Genomic DNA, 19,113 nt, shown 5'->3' on the forward strand with positions numbered 1-19,113 from the left:
ATATATATTTTAGCTTTGAAATGATAGAAATATCCATCAGATTATAAAAGCATTTGGGTCACTTTATTCTCATTGCTATTCTGTGCATTCAGAATAGGTCAAAATAACAGGACCAGAAAACGGGTTTTGATAATCTATATAAAAATGCTTTAGGAAATTCAGTTTGATCCTAAGCATTTTTCTAGATAATTATACAAGTACTTCTGGAAAGATTGATGTTAGCCATTAAAATAGAGCTAATAATATTAACTTCCTTTTCAGTTAAAAACCCAGAAGGGATAGATGAAACATAAGAAGTCAATATTTCAGTATTTTTAACAGATTTAGTTAAGCAAATCTACATATTTGAAGATGTTATATTTGGTTAAATTTAAGTACATAGATCATATTTATATGATCAAAATATTTAAGACATTGATCTTTTTCAGTATTTTTGGAATGAAATTAATTTTGTATAATAGATATTGAAAAAAAATATAATTTTGAAATCTCACTAATATATCAACCTTGTATCAGGGTGGGTCAGAATACTTCAGCATAAAAGTATTAGATGGCATGATGATTATTTTTTTCTTCTTGTAATTTGGTGTGAAGTTAAATGATTACAAGTTGTAAAAACTCATAATCTTTGAGAAAGAAAAATCTACGTGCGCTACGGAGGTTAAAACGCACTTGCTGAGGATTCTTCTTGAGCACTTGTTGAAGGATTTATTCTATAGATGGGAATTAGCCACTTGAATCCATATCAAGCCTGTAGAGGCTCATACATCACAGTAATAGACTTGGCTTCATCTGTAGATACCTAGTTTCTATATTCTCTTTCACTTAAGGTGAATGCCTGATAATTGAACTTTAAATTCTGAGTTTCTGTCAGAAGATTTAGCTTGATAATACAGAAGCTGTTCAAAGCACCTTCTTTCTTTCAGGAAGTGTACGTTATATCAGTTATTGGAGTGCCTCAGCTTCTGTGCTCTGATTTTATCACTTACCTTGCAAACTTAAAAAAAAATGAGAATTAACATACAGGAAAGGGCAAAATTACATAGGTCAAGAATTTGGTACAAATTGAATGTACACATATAACTCTTCACCTTAATCAAAGTATAGAAAATTATTAACACTCCACAATACTGTGCATCCCCTCAGTCAGTCCTCATCCTCTCCCCAAAAGAATCACTATTTTTTTCCAGCCTATGTGAGATAAAATTGACTTATAACTGTGTAAGTTTAAGATATACAAAGTGATATTTGATAGACAAATATACAGGGAAATTATTACCATAGTGAGTTTGGTTAACAGATCTGTCCCCTCAGTAATAACGTTTTTTTGTGTGTGTGGTTTAAACATTTAGGATCTACTCACTTAGCTTTCAAATATACCATAGAGTGTTGTTAACTATAGTGACCACACTATACATTAGATCCCCAGAACTTACTTAAAACTGGAAGTTTGTGCCCTTTGATTAACATCTCCCCCCTTCCCCTAAACCCTGGCAACCTCCAATCTACTGTTTATAGGAGATCGGCTTTTTTAGATTCTTTGTGGAGGTCAGATCATACAGTGTTTTGACTGTTATCCCATAAATAAGTATTTGAATTTTATGTAAATGCAATCTGAGTATACAGGCTTTGTTCCTGGCTTTGTCTTCACTTTGTGTCTGTGATATTCCATCGTGTTACACGTAGCTGTAGTTCTTTTCAATTTTCATTGTATGAATGTACTAGACTATATCTGTACTTTGTTGATTGTAATTTTTTACTAGTTTTTGGCTATTACAAACAAACTGCCATAAGCGTTCTAACACACGTCCTTTGATATTTATTAAGTGTGAATTTCTCTTGGATGTTTACTTAAGAGTAAAATTTCTGGGTCTTAAGGTACATGTTCAGCATTTGTAAATTCTGCCAATTGTTTTCCAAAGCAGTTGTAGGCCCGTGCTCTCACTACAATGTAAGGAAATTCTCATTGCTCCTCGTCTTTGCTTACAGGTGGTGATGTCAGCTTTAAATTTCTGTTTTTCCAATCCTAGCCACTCCGGGGGGTATGTTGTAGTATCACATGATGATTAATGATACTGAGCACCTTTTCATATGCTTATTGATCATTTGGCTATCCTCCTTGGTGGAGTTCCTGTTTTAAGTCTTTTGCCAATTTTTCTGTTGGTTTGTCAGTCTTATTGACTTACAAGAGTTTCTTTTTTTATATTTTCTGAATACAACTTCTTTGTTGGACATTTTATTGCAACTGTCTTTTTCTGCTTTGTGTCCTGCTTTTTGACTCTCTTAGTTATATGTTTTGATGACCAGAGGGTGTTTTTTTTAAATTTTAATAAAGTCTAATTTGTAAAACTTTTCCTCTATGTGTATTGTCTTTTTTGTTCTACTTAAGAAATCATTGATTATGCCAAGGATATAGAGATTTTCTCTCAGAAGCTTGGTTTAGCTTCCAAAGTTCAGCTGTGGTATGAGATAAAGTATGTATGTTAATTAATTTTCCATTTGACTATCCATTTGAACCAGAACCATTTATTGAAAAGATTCTTTTCTCCCTCACATTCGCACACTTAATCATGTGGCCATATATATGCGGCTCTGTTTCTAAACTTTAGGTTGTATTCCAGCTTTTTAAAATAATTTTATCATATTTTAAATGCAATCTTTTTTTAAGTTGTAGTTTCTGGTTGTTTTTTTCTAGGAAATAGAGCTGCTTTTTTATATTGACTCTATCAACTTTATTTAGAATGTTGTTCAGATCTTTCATATCCTTATTGATTCCCCCCCATTCTATCAATTACTGAAAGAGATTTAAGTTATAATCTCTACTTATGATTGTGAATTTGTTTCTTATTTGGATCTGCCCTTTTGCTCTAATTGTTTTGAGATTATATTTTTGTTTTATTTTTTTTAAGATTTTATGTATTTATTTGACACAGAGAGAGAGCACAAGCAGGGGAAGCAGCAGAGGGAGAGGGAGAAGCAGTCTCCCTGCCTAGCAGGGAGCCCTATTTTGGGCTAGATCCCAGGACCGTGGGATCATGACCTGAGCCTAAGGCAGACACTTAACTGATGGAGCCACCCAGTCGCCCCTGAGGTTATATTTTTACTTGACTAAGACTGTCTTGTCTTTTACTGAACTGACCCTTTATCTATATGAAGTGTCCTTCTTTATCTCTAGTAACGCTTCTTGAAGTCCACTCATCTGATACTAGGGCAGGTGTACCAGGCTTCTCCTGGTTAATGTATGTATGGCGGATCTTTCTACTTTCATCTTTATCTTTTCTATTATTAATTTGTGTCTCTGGTAAGCAGCATGTACGTGTGTTTTGTTGTGTTATACAATCTTAAAATTGTAGTCATTTAATGTAATTGTTAATAAATTTTGTTTTAATTTACAATTTTTGGGGGTTTTTTGTCTTGTTTATTCATTTTTTTCTTTTTTGTATTTCACTTCTAGTTTTATCAATTTCTTCTATTAATATGCTAGTTATACTTAATTGTATTATTCTTTTAGTGGTTACCCTAAAGATTATAGTAAGTATCCTTGGCCTGTTTGAATCAACTTTTTAAAAAAACTTATTTTGTAATTATAGATTCTCAGTAATTTTTCAGTATTGTATAGAGAGGTCCTATATGTACTTCACCAAGTTACCTCCAGGGGTGACATCTTGGCAATTAAAGTAAAATATTAAAACCAAGGAAACTTATAATGGTTTAATGTCCATCAATTTTTTTCAGTCTGTACCATTCTTTCTCTTGAATAGATTTGTGTACTTATTTATTGCTATGCCCTGTTCCCTCCCTGCCACCACCCCTGTCCCCTGGCAACCTTTCTGTCTTTGTAATTAAATCATTTCAAGAATTTTATAAAAATAGAGTCATAACGTATGTGACCTTTTGAAATTGTCTTTTTTTTATTCCGCATAATGCTCTTGTAAACCATCCAAATTGTTGTGTATATTCATATTTTGTTCCTTTTTATTGGTTAGTATTATTCCATGGTATGGACGCACCTCTTGAGAGAAAGACCCTTTGTTTCCTCCAGTTTTTCACTCTTGTAGATAAAGCTGCTGTGTGGTTTTATGTGTACATAACTGTAATTTCTGTATAATAAATGCCTAAAAGTGTAATCTCCATGTTGCATGGTAAATGCATGTTTAGTTTTTTTCAGGAACTGCCAAACTTTTTGTCAGAGGGGCTCTACCATTTTACATTCCTGCCAGCAGTGCACAAGCAGGCCATTTTCTCCACATTCTCACCAGCATTTGGTATTGTCACTATTTTTTATTTAGTCATCCTGATAGGTATATAGTGGTAGTCTTTGTGCTTTTAATTTGCATTTCTCTAATGGATAATGATGCTGAACATCTTCTGTGTTCTTATTTGCCATCCACTTATCCTCCCTGGTGAAATGTCTTTGTTCCTTTTCTAATTGGATCTTCTTTAACATTGAGATCTGAGTTTTCTTCTTTTAGGCCAGACATGAGTTTTTTGTCAGATATATTACCCTTAACTTATTTTGATTTTACTTTAATTGGAACTTTTGCTACTTCCTGGAAAATGAAAGGAACTTAGTACAGTTCAACTTCCTGTACCCTACTTGTGTCTTTTGAGTAATTATTATGTACTTTCATGCCTACCTGTATTTAAAACTCCATAAATGTTATTTATTGTTTAAAGACATTACCATTGATTTACTCCCTTTAAAAAAAAAAAGATTATTTATTTTAGAGAGAGTTCGAGAGCGAGCAGGGGGAGGGCAGAGGGAGAGAGTGAATCTCAAGCATACTCCCCGCTGAGCGCGGAACCCGATGTGGGACTCGATCTCATGACACCGGGATCACAACCTGAGCTGAAACCAAGTCAGACACTTAACAGACCAGGCCACCCAGGCATACCCCAATTTACTCAAATCTTTAAACCCTTTTTTGTGCTCTTCAGTCTTTTCTGCATTAGGGAAATTCCATGAGGGATCTTTTGTACTTCTAAGAATTTACTTGTGTATTTCTTTAGTACAATTCTGAAGCAACACTGTGTGTATGTGTGTAGGGACGGTATTCTGAAAATGTGAAGTTGACAGTTTTCATTTTTAGTTTTTTTTTATTCTGTTGTCTTCTGTTTTTCATTGATTGGTGAGGTCAGTTTTATTCTTCTTTGAAGATAAGGTGCCTTTTTTTTTCTGGTGGCTTTTAAGATCTTCCTCTGTCTTGGCTTTCAGCAGTTTTACTATGACTTGCTGTGATAGCCCTCTGGGACTGACACCAATAATCCCTGCCTTCTGGTGTTCGCACTCTTGTGTGATCTCTTCTCCTTTAGTGTGGCAAAGGTTGGTTTATTGATTTGTTTCTGATGAATAGAATATGGCAGAAGTGATTGTTTCTTTTTGATATCTTTTTTTTTAAAGATTTTATTTATTTATTTGACAGAGAGACAGCCAGCGAGAGAGGGAACATAAGCAGGGGGAGTGGGAGAGGAAGAAGCAGGCTCCCAGCAGAGCAGGGAGCGCCACGCAGGGCTCCCCAGAATACCAGGATCACGCCCTGAGCTGAAGGCAGATGCTTAACGACTGAGCCACCCAGGAGCCCCATTCTTTTTGAAAACTTTAAAGACTTTTTTCATGGCATTTTATATAAATTTTCTGATTGATCTCAGTGGAAGGGTTACTCTGATATGGCTATTCCCACAGGGTGAGCTTAATTGTATATAGAACTAAAGAGAATTTTTTGTTTCCTTGGAATGCTATTACAGAAGCAGCTCTCTTAGCACACCTCCAAATAAGTGACTTGCTCGTGAAAGGATACTGTCCTGTAAGGCGTATGACTGATGCTCAGAGCACAACACACTTATTTTCAGGCATTTTCTCCTGTGTGTGCTTCTGCAGCTGTCACCAGGTAAATGGGCATTCATCAGTCATTTTTAGAGCTGTTTTGCCTGTCATAATTATTTTTATAATTACATGGCTTTGTTATATAATATAAAAATTTATGGCAAATGATTTTTTCCATGAAAACTTACTTAAATTCTTTTGAAAGACTACATAAATGAATTGATAAAACAATTGTTGATAAATTGCGTGTGATCAAACTGTAAAACACTGAAGAAAGATCTCATAAAAATCCAGGTTTCTTTAATGAAATTATTTCTCAAGTGTCCAGATTCTTGCTTCATCTTAAAGAGACTGAAATGGAAAATAATGCCATATTAAATGAGTGTAGTTCATACAAGAAAGAAGTGGGTAGCTCTCATGCATCAAGATATTTGTAAATGAGTATATTCATGCTTTAAGTTAAAATAAAGTATTTAAGTTATGTATTTGTCCTGGGTTTTTGATTTCTGCTTTATCTGGCCTTTTGAAATAACTGAACCAATTTCTGTTCTGACTACATCCTAGTTTTTTTTAAAGATTTTATTTATTTATTTATTTATTTATTTAAGAGAGGGAGAGCGAGAACACAAGTGGGCAGAGGGGCAGAGGGACAAACCGACACCCTGCTGAGTGGGGACCCTGACCCAGGAGGATCCCGGGACCCTGAGATCATGACCTGAGTAGAAGTCAGACACTTAACCAACTGAGCCACCCAGGCCCCCTCGCCCTCCCCACGGACTGCATCTTAAAAGAAGACTTCATCTATACTTCTGAATACTGAAGGGTGTTTCATCCTTTTTACAAAGAATTTGACTTTTTAATTGAGTAATTTACATAACCTTCATTTTAAGTTATGTTTTAGGTATTAGCAGTAATTCAAATCCATAAATTAAGTTAATATGTTTATTTACTAAGACCATAAAAGGCCTTTTTAGATTGAAATACTCAGCCAGAACTTAAAACAGAGAACAGATAATTATTTGGTGACTCTTGCTCATTTACTAGCAACTTCCATAAATTATACAGATTGTTTATCTGTATATAAAAATCACCAGATAGTTGTGTTTTGTTCTGTTTATTTTATATTTATAAACCAAGATGGGCATCAAGCTTTTTTTATTAAACATTTATGCTGTGTCTGCTATGAACAGGTCTATCGAGACAAATGAAATCATTCCTGTTTCTCAAGGAGACTGGAGTTCAGAAAGCCATTTCACTGAACAGTTACAGCACAGTCACAAGGTGCCTTTGTGCTTTTTTCTCAGTGTAAATCTGCACATTTTAAAACAATCCTTTTGTATGATGATATCTTAAATTTTAGTTTTTAAATATGTGATCTCTTTAAGCTCTGCTCTTACATTTACATAGACTTCAAGGGCCAGGAGGAGACAGGAGGAGTCATTGACATTGGTTAAAGCTTTAACAAATTTGGAAAAAACCACTGATATTCAGTACTTTTATATGATTCTCATGGTATTGTACTTGTTCTGGTCCTGGAACTTTTAGAGTGCCTTCACACCTAGTCTTCCATAAAATCAGAGCTTCTGTTTCGCTGGTTAACTTCATGTAGATAAACTCTCGTTCTTGGAATGTGATTTGTTCATTCTGGCTTACCTTAGCAGAAGTCCAAATATTTTTCTCCTATGCAAACATACTATAGGCATTAGGTCTTGGTGTGTGGGATCCTCAGCCTGTCACAGATTTCATTATGCCATCTGCTTCAACCTGAGCGGTGTATCTTCTGCTGGCAGACTTTATTGAAATTGCCATGGCTCAGGATAAAAAAAAAATCAAGTTTGGCATAAGGAGCTTGCTTTTGAAAAAATAATAATTGATCATGCCTGCTGTAGATTTTAAAATAATCATTTGAAAGGATTCCCAAAACCCTCTTCTCAACACAATGATCTCTCTTTCATCTGTGATTGTAGATAGCCAATATAATATAATATAAACCAATATAAGTTGGATTACTGGTAACTTTGTTAACTTATTACTTTCTGTATGGTTTTAAGGACAGGTAACAAGCTCTTAGGCATGGATTGGTGATGTGTTGTAAAATATTTTGATTGCTCTGTCAACTTAAATTTTACCTAATGTCTTATTTCCAGAAATGATATCTCAAATGACTGTTTGTCATGTGTATAAAACAGACATAGGAACACCATGATGAAAAAATCTACTTATTAGATGTGTGACTTTGTATAATTTTGTCATCTGAAAAATGGAAATAATGATAGTGGGAGGGTTGTCGGGGAGATGAAATCAGAGCAGGTCCCTAAAAAAATAAACATTTATTCTGCAAATGTATATTGAATGCCAACTCTGAGCAAGGCACTCTTACAGAGAATAAGGATATAAGAGAGAATAAAACAGTCCAGTTCCTCCACGGGGGAATTCTACATTCTAGTCTGTCCACACAGATTGGGAAGGAAGCTCCATGCAACAGGGTCCATGACAACTGCCAAGAAGAAAAGCAGGACAGGGTAAGCTCGCAGAGCATAATGGTGGGGTGCTGTCTTGGGTAGGGCTGTCAGGGAGGGCTTTTCTGGGATGAAGTTGAGCACACCCGAATGAAGGGAAGCAATAAGCATGTAGATGTTGGGGAAGGATGTACGCGGCTGATAGAGTGAGCAGTTTGGTTTGAGGAACTATGAAGGGGTCAGTATGGCTGGAGTCTCCTGCGTGAGGGACACAGTGCAGGAGATGAGTCCAGAGAGAAATGCAAAAGCATCATTGATGTACTCTTTCTGATAAATAATTGTGGGTAAAAATTTGCAGTACAGACACCCTACAGAAATGGGAAATTATTTAGCTTTAACTTGATGCTCTGTATAACAGGCACATGAAAGTAATCATAGAATGTTTTTCCAGAATGGAATGATCTTTTTTGTCATTGTTGTTACTTATGTCATTGTACCTGGAGTTAGCCAAACTGCGAGGCTTTAGGACACAATCCTCCAGGTTCCAAGTCTGTTGGAGACTTTTGACACCAACAGCGAAGAGTTAAGGTCTAACTATGAAGTTAGAGGGAAGAATCCACAAAAGACCACCCTCACTTCTGAGAGGAACTGCAAGTTCTGGATGTTCCCCAAACCACCCTCAGGTTCAGTAATTCAGTATAAGGACCTGTGGACTTACTGGAAGCTTTTGTACTCATGCTTATGGTCCATTATAAAGAAAGGGTACAGGTAAAAAATCAGCCAAAGGAAGAGATGCATAGAGCAGCCTGAGAGGCTTTCAAATATGAAGCTGCCATTTTCCTCACAAAGTGTTTCCTTTTCAGGACAGTATGACAGAGGAATCTCACCTGAGTTTGGTGTTCAGAAATTTTATTAGGGTATCATTTCATAGGCATGATTGACTGCCTATGTGATTTAACTTAGTGTCAGTTTGGGCTGATATCTTGTGGACTTGGAGCCAACCATGAATATCTGGGAAGTCCAAGGGCTTAGAGGTTACTTCCTAGGAGCTGGGGATAAAGGTCAGACCTCTCTTCAGGAAAGACCAAATTCTTTACTACATATATTGTTCTAAAAATTCAAGAATATAGAAGATTAAATTGCCCCCTGTCTCTCAGGGACAACTAATGTTATATTGGTTGGTTGGTATATATTCTCCCAGACGTTTAATATAAATATAAACATCTTTTTTTGAATGTGCATTGTGTCATACTGTACAAATTGCTTGATAACTAGCCTTTTTTCACTTGAGTGTGCATGTGAATGTGTATGTTCATGTGTGTTTTAATGAGTACCTTAAAGTTGAACACTGGACGTAGGTTTTGAAATTTTTCCATCAATAAACAATGCTGCATCCTTATACACACATCTTTGTAATACACAAATGCACAATTTCTCTTTGAAATTAATTTCTTAAAATAGAGTTGCTAAATAAAAGGGTATGGAAATTTCGAAATTTCCTGTGTACTTACTTCATTACTACCCCTCGGGATGTCTTCTATGAAATAGTTTATGGAATGTCAAATTTGTTAATAATCTTCATATTGCTCTTAGGTAAACACTACAACATCAGCAATTTCAAATGTCGAATATGCTCACATTCCACATCCCAGCCCAGCTGTAATTCCTACTCTGCAAAATGAACTGTTCTTATCATCCTCAAATAATGGGAATCTGGAAGCATTTACAGGATCTGGTACTCCACACGTCAGTGGGAAACCTGCTTGTGATGAATTTGATCAACTAATCAAAAATATGGCCCAGGTAAGAACATTTCTTTCTGTTATGATAGAACAGTGTGAACAAGTCCTGAATAATTGGAAGAATATGTATATATTTATATTGTATTATATAAATATATAATGTATATTGTTAAATTATATTTATAACATCTGAAAAAATTGAAATGGAAAAGAAGTGGATTTTGTGTGAGTTCGGATGGATCAGAAATTTTTCTATTTCATTTTTCTTTTTTTTTTTTATTCTTCAGGGTCAATAATAAAACACATCATTCTAGGTGATGAGTAAACAAGGTTATTTGAGAAATTTCTTTTAAATTGTTTTTTTAAACTTAGTAATGCCATTAATAAAATAACTGTGAATGGTGTGATTGACTTTTAATTTTAATTTCTTGCTTTGTTTCCTGAACAGGGTCGCCACATAGAAGTTTTTGAGCTCCTCAAACCCCCATGTGGAGGCCTTGGGTTTAGTGTTGTGGGACTCAGGAGTGAAAACCGGGGAGAACTGGGAATATTCGTGCAAGAGATCCAAGAGGGCAGTGTGGCCCACAGGTAAGACTCTCATGGCATCTTCTCTGTTTTTGATACTGTATTCAGAAGGTGTTGATGACCTTGGGAGAATTTAGAGAAAGAAAAGTGAATAAAAACAGAAACTTAATATAATCTGCTTTAATCAGTTTTTAGAAATATTTAACATTTCTGTGATAAAAAGCAAGTCCTTAGAAGGGAGAATATCTTCTAAATACAGTCATAGTCACTTTTTAGGAAGGAAAGGGACATTATTCTCATTATTACTAAATGGGTTCTTTTCAGTTAGATTTAAAAGTTGCAATATAGAAAAGTATACAAATGACCCACTATAACTTGAGCAATATTTTGTTAATATACTCAAAACAGCAACTCAATGTATACACCTTTGTGTTTATTTGTAGTAAATAGGAACATCTAAGACAAAACATACAGGTTGAGTGAGTAGCTATAAAGAAGGTGACTTTTAAATGGGAGGGATCGATTAGGGGTGGGTAACTGGAGCCCAAACTTCCATTTTTAAAAGTGAAATTGCAGGGAAAAGCTTAAAAAGTGTGGACATTAGAAAACTGGCTTAAAAATAACCTGAAACTATATGGCAAAGAAGCTGTCATTTTCTTGAGAGCTGTCATGTCTTTTATCCCTTTTTTCATTCCTGATAGAGATGGAAGACTGAAGGAAACCGATCAGATCCTTGCTATCAATGGACAGGCACTTGATCAGACAATTACACATCAGCAGGCTATCAGCATCCTGCAGAAAGCCAAAGATAATGTCCAGCTAGTTATCGCCAGAGGCTCATTGCCTCAGCTCATCAGCCCCATAGTATCCCGTTCTCCATCTGCAGCCAGCACAGTTTCAGCTCACTCTAACCCGGTGAGTACGTAAGATTTGTAAAAGGGACAGATACTGTTTTTATAATTCTTTTTGGTTGTCTATAGATTTCCATTTCCTGTAGGTCCTTGTATTTCTTGAGTTTTTCCCATTTTATTCTTTTAACTCTTTCTAGTTTGGAATGTTAGTTATTTAATTATGATTAAGTTACTACCTTCTAAATCATCTTTTATCTTTTTTCGTGTATTCTTCTAGTTGACCACATTCCTCCAAAAAAAAAATCAGTTTTTTTAACAAACCTGCCTCTATCTGCACACAAATAATGGTCTTGATTTTGCTTTATAAATTACAGAATTACACTGTTTGAGTTAGCTGTCAGTGACTTTAAGGAGTCCTCTAATTTGAAATCCTGTGAGGCAAGATTTTATAGAAGGTAATCTTAACAGGTGATGATTTCTCCTTGATCTTTTTCTTTTTTTAGAAGTTCTACAAAGGATCTTGCAAATCAGTGCCTATCTTCAGCTGGTTAAATTCAGTCACTATAAAGATGTATTGATAATTTCAAGAATGATTATATCAATAGCAGTAACAATCTGTTGAAAGGGAAGTATACTAAACCAAAGGGACATTGTTAAGGCTAATTATTATGTCTGAACTCCATTATTTGATACTAATCACAAAATAATAGTCACAAAAATCTCAACTATAATAAAAGTTTTAGTTTTCCCAATTTTTTCAAATTCATGTAGGAGTTTTGTTTTCAGGTTCACTGGCAGCATGTGGAGACTATTGAACTGGTGAACGATGGATCTGGACTGGGATTTGGCATTGTTGGAGGAAAAGCAACTGGAGTGATAGTAAAAACCATTCTGCCTGGAGGAGTAGCTGACCAGGTAAGTTACTCCAACAGGTGTTTTATGCTGTTTTATCAAATTATATGCCTTCATCTTTTATATTTGCTGTTAGAAGAAACTTTGGCCTTATGTAATGTCAAAGAAGCTGAGTTAGAAGCTTCTGTTTTGCTGGGCTTTTCCTGAAGTGTTATCTTAGCCCTGGGAGAAAGATCTTTGAAAAGGGACATTGATCTTAAGTTACAGTTCTATTTATTATTTTTTTTTTTAAAGATTTATTTATTTTAGAGAGAGAGCGCTCGGGCACAAGGAGAGGGGCAGAGGGAGAGGGAGAGAAAGAATCTCAAGCAGACTCCCCGCTGAGTGAATGCAGAGCTTGACGCGGGGCTTGATCCCATGACCCTGAGATCATGACCTGAGCCAAAGTCAAGAGTTGGGTGCTTAACCAACTGAGCCACCCAGACACCTGTTAGGTTAGAGTTTTAGGCAATGATCTTAAGACTCTTGTAAAACCAAAGGCTAAAGCCCAGGTTATGGTTTTGATCATTGTAGAGGTAGCTACCTTTCATTTTATGATCATAAATCATATTTATAAACCTAGTCAGCTGTTTTATAGCCACAAGGTATTATGGAAAGAGGAATACTTTATTATTGAGAGAAAAAACAAGATTCAACTTGTCCCTTTAGTGATGGGTCACTTGTGTCATCTTTGTAGATGAAGCACAGCCTATTTTTATCACTTGGAAGAGTTCATTAAAGCATTGCCATTTATTCTCTGTGACACTGTTGGAAAAATGTGAGAAAAATTGTACATTTACTAGTTATGATTTATATTTTAATTTGAGAAGCTCTAATATTAAGTAAATTTTGCCTTGGTTATAACATTTTGTTTATAAAGTTGTTTGTTTTTGCGTGTGTATTTGAACTTAAACTAGGAAGTCAGTTCATCAAATATTTCTCATATTCGTAAGTGAAAGGCCTGTTTAATGGCAGCTTTATCAGTTGAGGTACTGACAGTAGCAAATAATATGCATTTTTTCTTCCTTAAATATTAGCCAGCCTCTAACAGTATTTAATGAAATTCCCCAGTTGACTGGTTTGCAATAAACTAAGCTTTGTCTTCAGTATGGAACTGCACTGTCCAATACTATAGCTACTTGTATGTACTTGTTATTTCTAAAATTTAAATAAATTAAGTAAAATTAAATAAAATGAATGCCTGGGGTGCCTGGGTGGCATGATCAGTTAAATGTCCGACTCTTGGTTTCAGCTCAGGTAGTGATCCCTTGGGTCATGAGATCAAGCCCTGAGTCGGGCTCCACGCTCAGCACAGAATCCACTGAAGATTCTCTCTCCTGTCCCTCTGTCCCACCACCCCCACCGCTTGAGCTCTCTCTCTAAAATAAATAAGGAAAAATTTGAAAAATTAAATAAAATAACAAATTCAGTTCCTTAGTTGGACACATTTCAGGTATTCTGTAACCACATGTCAATAGTAGCTGTCGTATTGAATGATACAGAACAGTTCTATCACTGTAGAAAGTTCTAGTGAATAGTGCTTGTATGGAGGATTATAAGACTCATCTATCTAAATTTTCATCTATTTCATCTGAAAATTATCCTTTTAGGGATATTTTAAATTGAAAGTGCAAGACAGAAACGAAACGTGGTATTAATTCACTGCTTTCTTGTTGTTTATACTATATTTTTTGAGTAATGTGTATTTGCATACACTTCATCTTTGCTTGGTGGCATTTTCTTTTTTTTTTTTTTCCATTTTTCAAAAAACTTATAAAAGGCTTAATATTTTCCTGTATATAGTGGGTAGAAATCAAACTGAAAAGCTCTTTTTAACTGTTGATTTAAGGAATGTTTGTGAATTTCATTTACTTATATCACATTGAATAAGGATAAGATGCGTCAAAAGACAGTTAATGTAACATTCACATGTTTAATGTTCCGTGATTGGTAATTCACATTACTGCTGTTTTTAAATTATTCTCTTTCCCTCATTTACGATTTCTCTGATGAAATTAAAATATTAGTAGCCTGATTAACCGATCTCTTTATTCAGCATGGACGATTATGCAGTGGAGACCACATTCTAAAGATTGGTGACACGGATCTGGCAGGAATGAGCAGTGAGCAAGTAGCACAGGTGCTCAGGCAATGTGGAAACAGAGTGAAATTGACGATTGCAAGAGGTGCCACAGAAGAGCCAGCAGCACCCACCTCTCTGGGCATCACCCTTTCCTCATCCCCACCTTCTACACCAGAAATGCGGGTAAGTCGTTAGAAACAGTTACAGGAACCTCATAGACAATAGCATTTAGATGATAGTGATGTTTAGAAACTAGACTTGATGACATTCATTCACATATTAGTGCTAAAGAATGAAAATTCAAGTGTAGACGTGTTTCAGCACTAATAATATCTTATCAATTAGGAATCATGTGTAACAGGTGAAAAATAGGTTCCTTTAAAAAATTCTAGATTACTATTTTAAATTTTTCTCTAAGCACATTTATGAAGATAATCTTTTGAAAGATGATAAAATTTTAAAGAATTATTTGCCACTAATAACTAAAATGTTAGAATTTTATCTTTCTCTTATCTGGAAGGCTCTCTGTTAGGTGGGCTGTGAGTTCCAGTCATTCTCCTTCAGTAACTTTCCTTTTGGGAAGAGGAAAGGGGTGGGAGTATCAACGAAATAATTTTATCCAAAAATTTCTTAAATATTTCAGAACAGAATTACATCCAATTTCTAGATAAGCTTTATAGCAAGTGCAAGTCCCACATTCCTTTCTCATAGATCTAAAAACATCTATGATTTTTTTCTGTTAAAGTTTTTTTCTAATTAGTTGCTACAGATTCTTTTTTAATAGCCTAACCTCCTCCACAAGCCCTTTAAAACTTTATTAGAACACTTGAAATTTCCATGATTCTGTTGTTTTTAGGACTGAGTTATTTGCTATTTTTTGCAGAGAAAAAGAAGTAAAGAAAGAAAGCTTGTGTATGAAAGTATTTAAATCACATTCTTTTGTGGTAAACAAAACATTTTATTCAGCAATATATAAATGAATGCAATACCGAAAACCACTTGATGTAATTGAAAGCTTAGAAAAATATCTATTCTGTGCATATCATCATTTCTGAAGCTTGTGCCCCTTTTAAAACCATTCGATAGTCAAATTGCCACCCTCTAAAATAGCACTCGCATAAGTCTTATTAAAAATAGAAAACACATTTGTTTCAATTGAAGCAGATTTCATCCTGTCATTTTCTTGTAATTATCTAAACTTTAAACTTTTGCTAAGTTTGCACAGATAATTATGTGCAACGAAAAAATAAACTTCACTATAAAATTATATCTCACTTAGATGGACTATCAGTGAGATATAGTCAGAGTTCGCTTAAAGAAAATGAAAAAACCTTACCAGCTAGCCCCAACCTGTATGTCCATTTGAACATTCATTCTGTTGTGACCTTTGTAGGGTTCTCTGGGGAGTCTGCTGGTACCAAACAAGTACCCAGTGCCGGTAGCTTGCTGATGACTTATTGCGCTATTCTACTAATGCTGAATTCAGAGAACCTTGCCCTGCAGCCCAGCGTATAATTAATAACAGTTTTACGTGTTAGAGAAACCTGCTTTCAGCTGTCATTTCAGGAATGAAGATCGATGCAGAAAGGCAAGCTTTCCTTTTAAAGAGCTTTTTTACGTTAAAGTCTGAATTTACAGAACAAATACAGTAACAATTTTAAATAGCCATCTCAAAGAAAATAATATAAAATTACTTCCTGCATCATCAATTTACTGATCAAGGCCCTATGGATATAAACACTGTGCTGCGTTCTTTCTAGCTCTGGACCTGAGCAGTATTGAGAACCGATATAATCCCTAAGTTCTCTGAATTTGCATTTTTTTGGTTGCATTTCGCAGGTTTCAAAATCATCATCAGTGTATTAATAAATTATCTGGAAGATAGATTAACTCCTATTCATGGTGTTAGAATCAACTATTCACTTCAGATAGTAGTGGCAGCAGGTTAGGGGACACTGGGTCCTGAGTGGACACTCTGGCTCTTACATTCTGCCAGCAATTTTACACACTGCAGAGCAGTTTAAGAGCAGGGTTTTTGCAACCAACTTACCTGTATGTGAATTCTGCTTCTAATAGATTGCTTACTTCCTTGGAAAGGTTTATGTTTCTCAGTTTCCCCAGAGAAAAATTGATAGGAATTGTACCTCCCTCATAGGCTTGTTCTAAGGAGTAAATTAAGACATGTCAAGTGTTTGTTACATAGAAACTGCTCAATAAATGTTAGCTGGACTTGTTATTCTTATGCCTGATACACAGTTGAGCAAAGCAATGATTAGAAAAATTCAGATTTGAACTTGTTGACCTGAATTCAAAACATGAGTTCTTTCAATTATAGAAATGAAGATAAGCCATCTCTGAAAATAGAATCTATTAATAGGAGACTCTTTGATTTTTAAAATTTTGTATACACAAATAATAATGCATTTCTCTGATAAGGGAGTATTCATCCTTACTGCTAACATTACTTTTGAGTAACAATGTAATGCTCAGTTCATGTTGTTAAGATTGAAGAAGTAGTCTCTTCTGTACTTCTCCAGCAGAGTTCTTCGCCACCTAAAATCATATTATTCCTAAATACAGGTTGTTGCCTTTTGAGTTTATCTTGTTTGTTTACATGTTTATTGTTCTGCATATTTATTTATTGATTTTATTTTAGGTTGATGCTTCTACTCAGAAAAGTGAAGAAAGTGAGACATTTGATGTAGAACTCACTAAAAATGTCCAAGGATTAGGAATTACCATTGCTGGTTACATTGGAGATAAAAAATTAGGTAGTTTTAAATACTTTTTTTTTCACTTGGGAATTGCCTCTAATACCTTTGTCTAGTGAAATACTGAATCAGTATTATTTATTTTAAGATTGTTGGAGAAACTGATCAAAAACTTCCTTAGGAATAATTCAGTGTAGATATTGTGTTTGACAGACAAAATTATTGTCTTATTCTCTAGACTAGGTTTCTATTGGTTTTGTTCCTATGGCTTGTTGATTTATATTTATTCAAAATTAGGACTTTCTTTATATTTGGAGAATGAAGGATGGATAGTTTTTGAATGTGCTTTGAAATAGTAAAAAATAATCCAAAAACCCTATCTCTAATCTTAGAACCTTCAGGAATCTTTGTAAAGAGCATTACAAAGAGCAGTGCTGTTGAACATGATGGAAGAATCCAAATTGGAGACCAAATTATAGCAGTAAGTAACACATTTAATAAGAGCTTTGTTAATTTTCATGGTTGAGAAATTCATTCTCCTAGCTCAGTTTTGAGAACTACAGTTAGCTTCATACTAATTTAAGCTTTTTGGGGATTTGAGGCTGTCATTACAATTACCCGTTTTGTTATTTTGTGAAAGAGCATTGGATAGAAGCTTCACTGATCTCAATTCTAAATAATAGAATAATTTCTGATATATCTGATTTCTGGTTGTAATGAATTCGTTATATTAATATACTTATACTTTAGTTGTAGACTATCTAAATGTAAAGACCGGATATCATAATCTGTAGTGTATTTGAATCCTAATTTTGGGATATGTGCATTTTTTTTAATATATCAGCAGAATGAAGCTGTTGTTGGCTCCATGTCCAGGACTCCTTTTAGCTCTAAGAATATACAGAAATAAAAGAAATAGATCACTAGTCCCTCTTAATCAGATCAAGCCCATCACTGTTACTGTAGTAAACTCAGTATGTTTTGAGCATAATGCTATTCAAGGCAGTGTACAGAAGAACTCAGCTTCAGTGTTCTGTGCAAACTGGTCTACCCTAACTACTCCTCGAAACACACGTCCGAGAGACCGTACACCAGGGGCTTCCTGGTCAGATAAGATTAGGAAAACTGCATGTGATAAGATGTCTTAGGGATTCATAATGCACATTGAAAAATCTAAGATTCTGAGAAGTTCTGCAGTAGAGAAAATCCAGCTATTTTGCTTAGGGTTTTCCTAAACGTTTGTAATCATGGGCTCTTTCTTTCCTCAAATGCGTATTATTCTTTGGAAGACATTTTGGAGAATACTGATTTATCTTAATATGTATTAGTTTATGTTTAATTAAGTCTCTGTTGTTTCCTTGGGATCTTATTATGATAAGAATGTAGAATGTTAACATAAGACTCCTTGTTCATAGTGGCATTATTCATAATAGCTAAGATGAGGAAGTAACCCAAATGCCCATCGATGGATGAATGGATAAACAAACTGTGATGTGATACAGATACATATAATGGAATATTATTTGGTCTTGTAAAGAAGGAAATTCTGTCATATCCTGCAACATGGTTGAACCTTAAGAACATTATTCTAAGTGAAATAAGGGAGTCACAAAAAGACAAGTACTGTATGTTTCCACTTACATGAGGTACCTAGAGTAGTCAAACTCACAGAAATAAAAAGAATGGCTGTTGCAAGAGTCTGAGTGGAGGGGGACATGGGGAGTTGTTGTTTAATGGGTACCGAGTTTTAGTTTTGCAAGGTAAAAACATTCTGGAGATCTGTTGTATGACACTGAATAAAATTAGCACTACTGAACTTTACAGGTAAAAATGGTTAAGATGCTAAATTTTTTGTTACGTGTTTCCTACCACAATTAAAAAAGAGAGAGAGAGAGAGAGATGCCCTTATATCTGCCTTTGCTTCTACATTACAACTTCCCTAGTCTTCTTGGGCTTAGTTCTATAAAACTAAGTACACCTGTTCACCTCTTAAAACCTACTCTGAAGATCAAGTTGTGCTTGCCATG

At 34.9% G+C, this 19,113-nt stretch overlaps 1 protein-coding gene across 15 annotated transcripts in view; it reads left to right on the forward strand.

The window, feature by feature from the left end:
* MPDZ (multiple PDZ domain crumbs cell polarity complex component) overlaps positions 1-19,113 on the forward strand; it is a 167,969-nt gene that overhangs the window by 47,242 nt on the left and 101,614 nt on the right. For all 15 annotated transcript variants that reach the window (XM_087869635.1, XM_087869639.1, XM_087869640.1 and 12 more), the window contains exons 4-10: positions 9,877-10,086; positions 10,474-10,613; positions 11,252-11,465; positions 12,188-12,316; positions 14,349-14,558; positions 17,032-17,146; positions 17,479-17,567. In XM_087869635.1, coding sequence (XP_087725761.1) covers positions 9,877-10,086; positions 10,474-10,613; positions 11,252-11,465; positions 12,188-12,316; positions 14,349-14,558; positions 17,032-17,146; positions 17,479-17,567 — 1,107 coding nt within the window. The remainder of the gene's footprint in view (positions 1-9,876; positions 10,087-10,473; positions 10,614-11,251; positions 11,466-12,187; positions 12,317-14,348; positions 14,559-17,031; positions 17,147-17,478; positions 17,568-19,113) is intronic.

Source organism: Ursus americanus, chromosome 18, assembly GCF_024610735.1.
Source record: "Ursus americanus isolate L20-20 chromosome 18, mUrsAme1.1.p, whole genome shotgun sequence".
Taxonomy (NCBI): Eukaryota; Metazoa; Chordata; class Mammalia; order Carnivora; family Ursidae; genus Ursus; species Ursus americanus.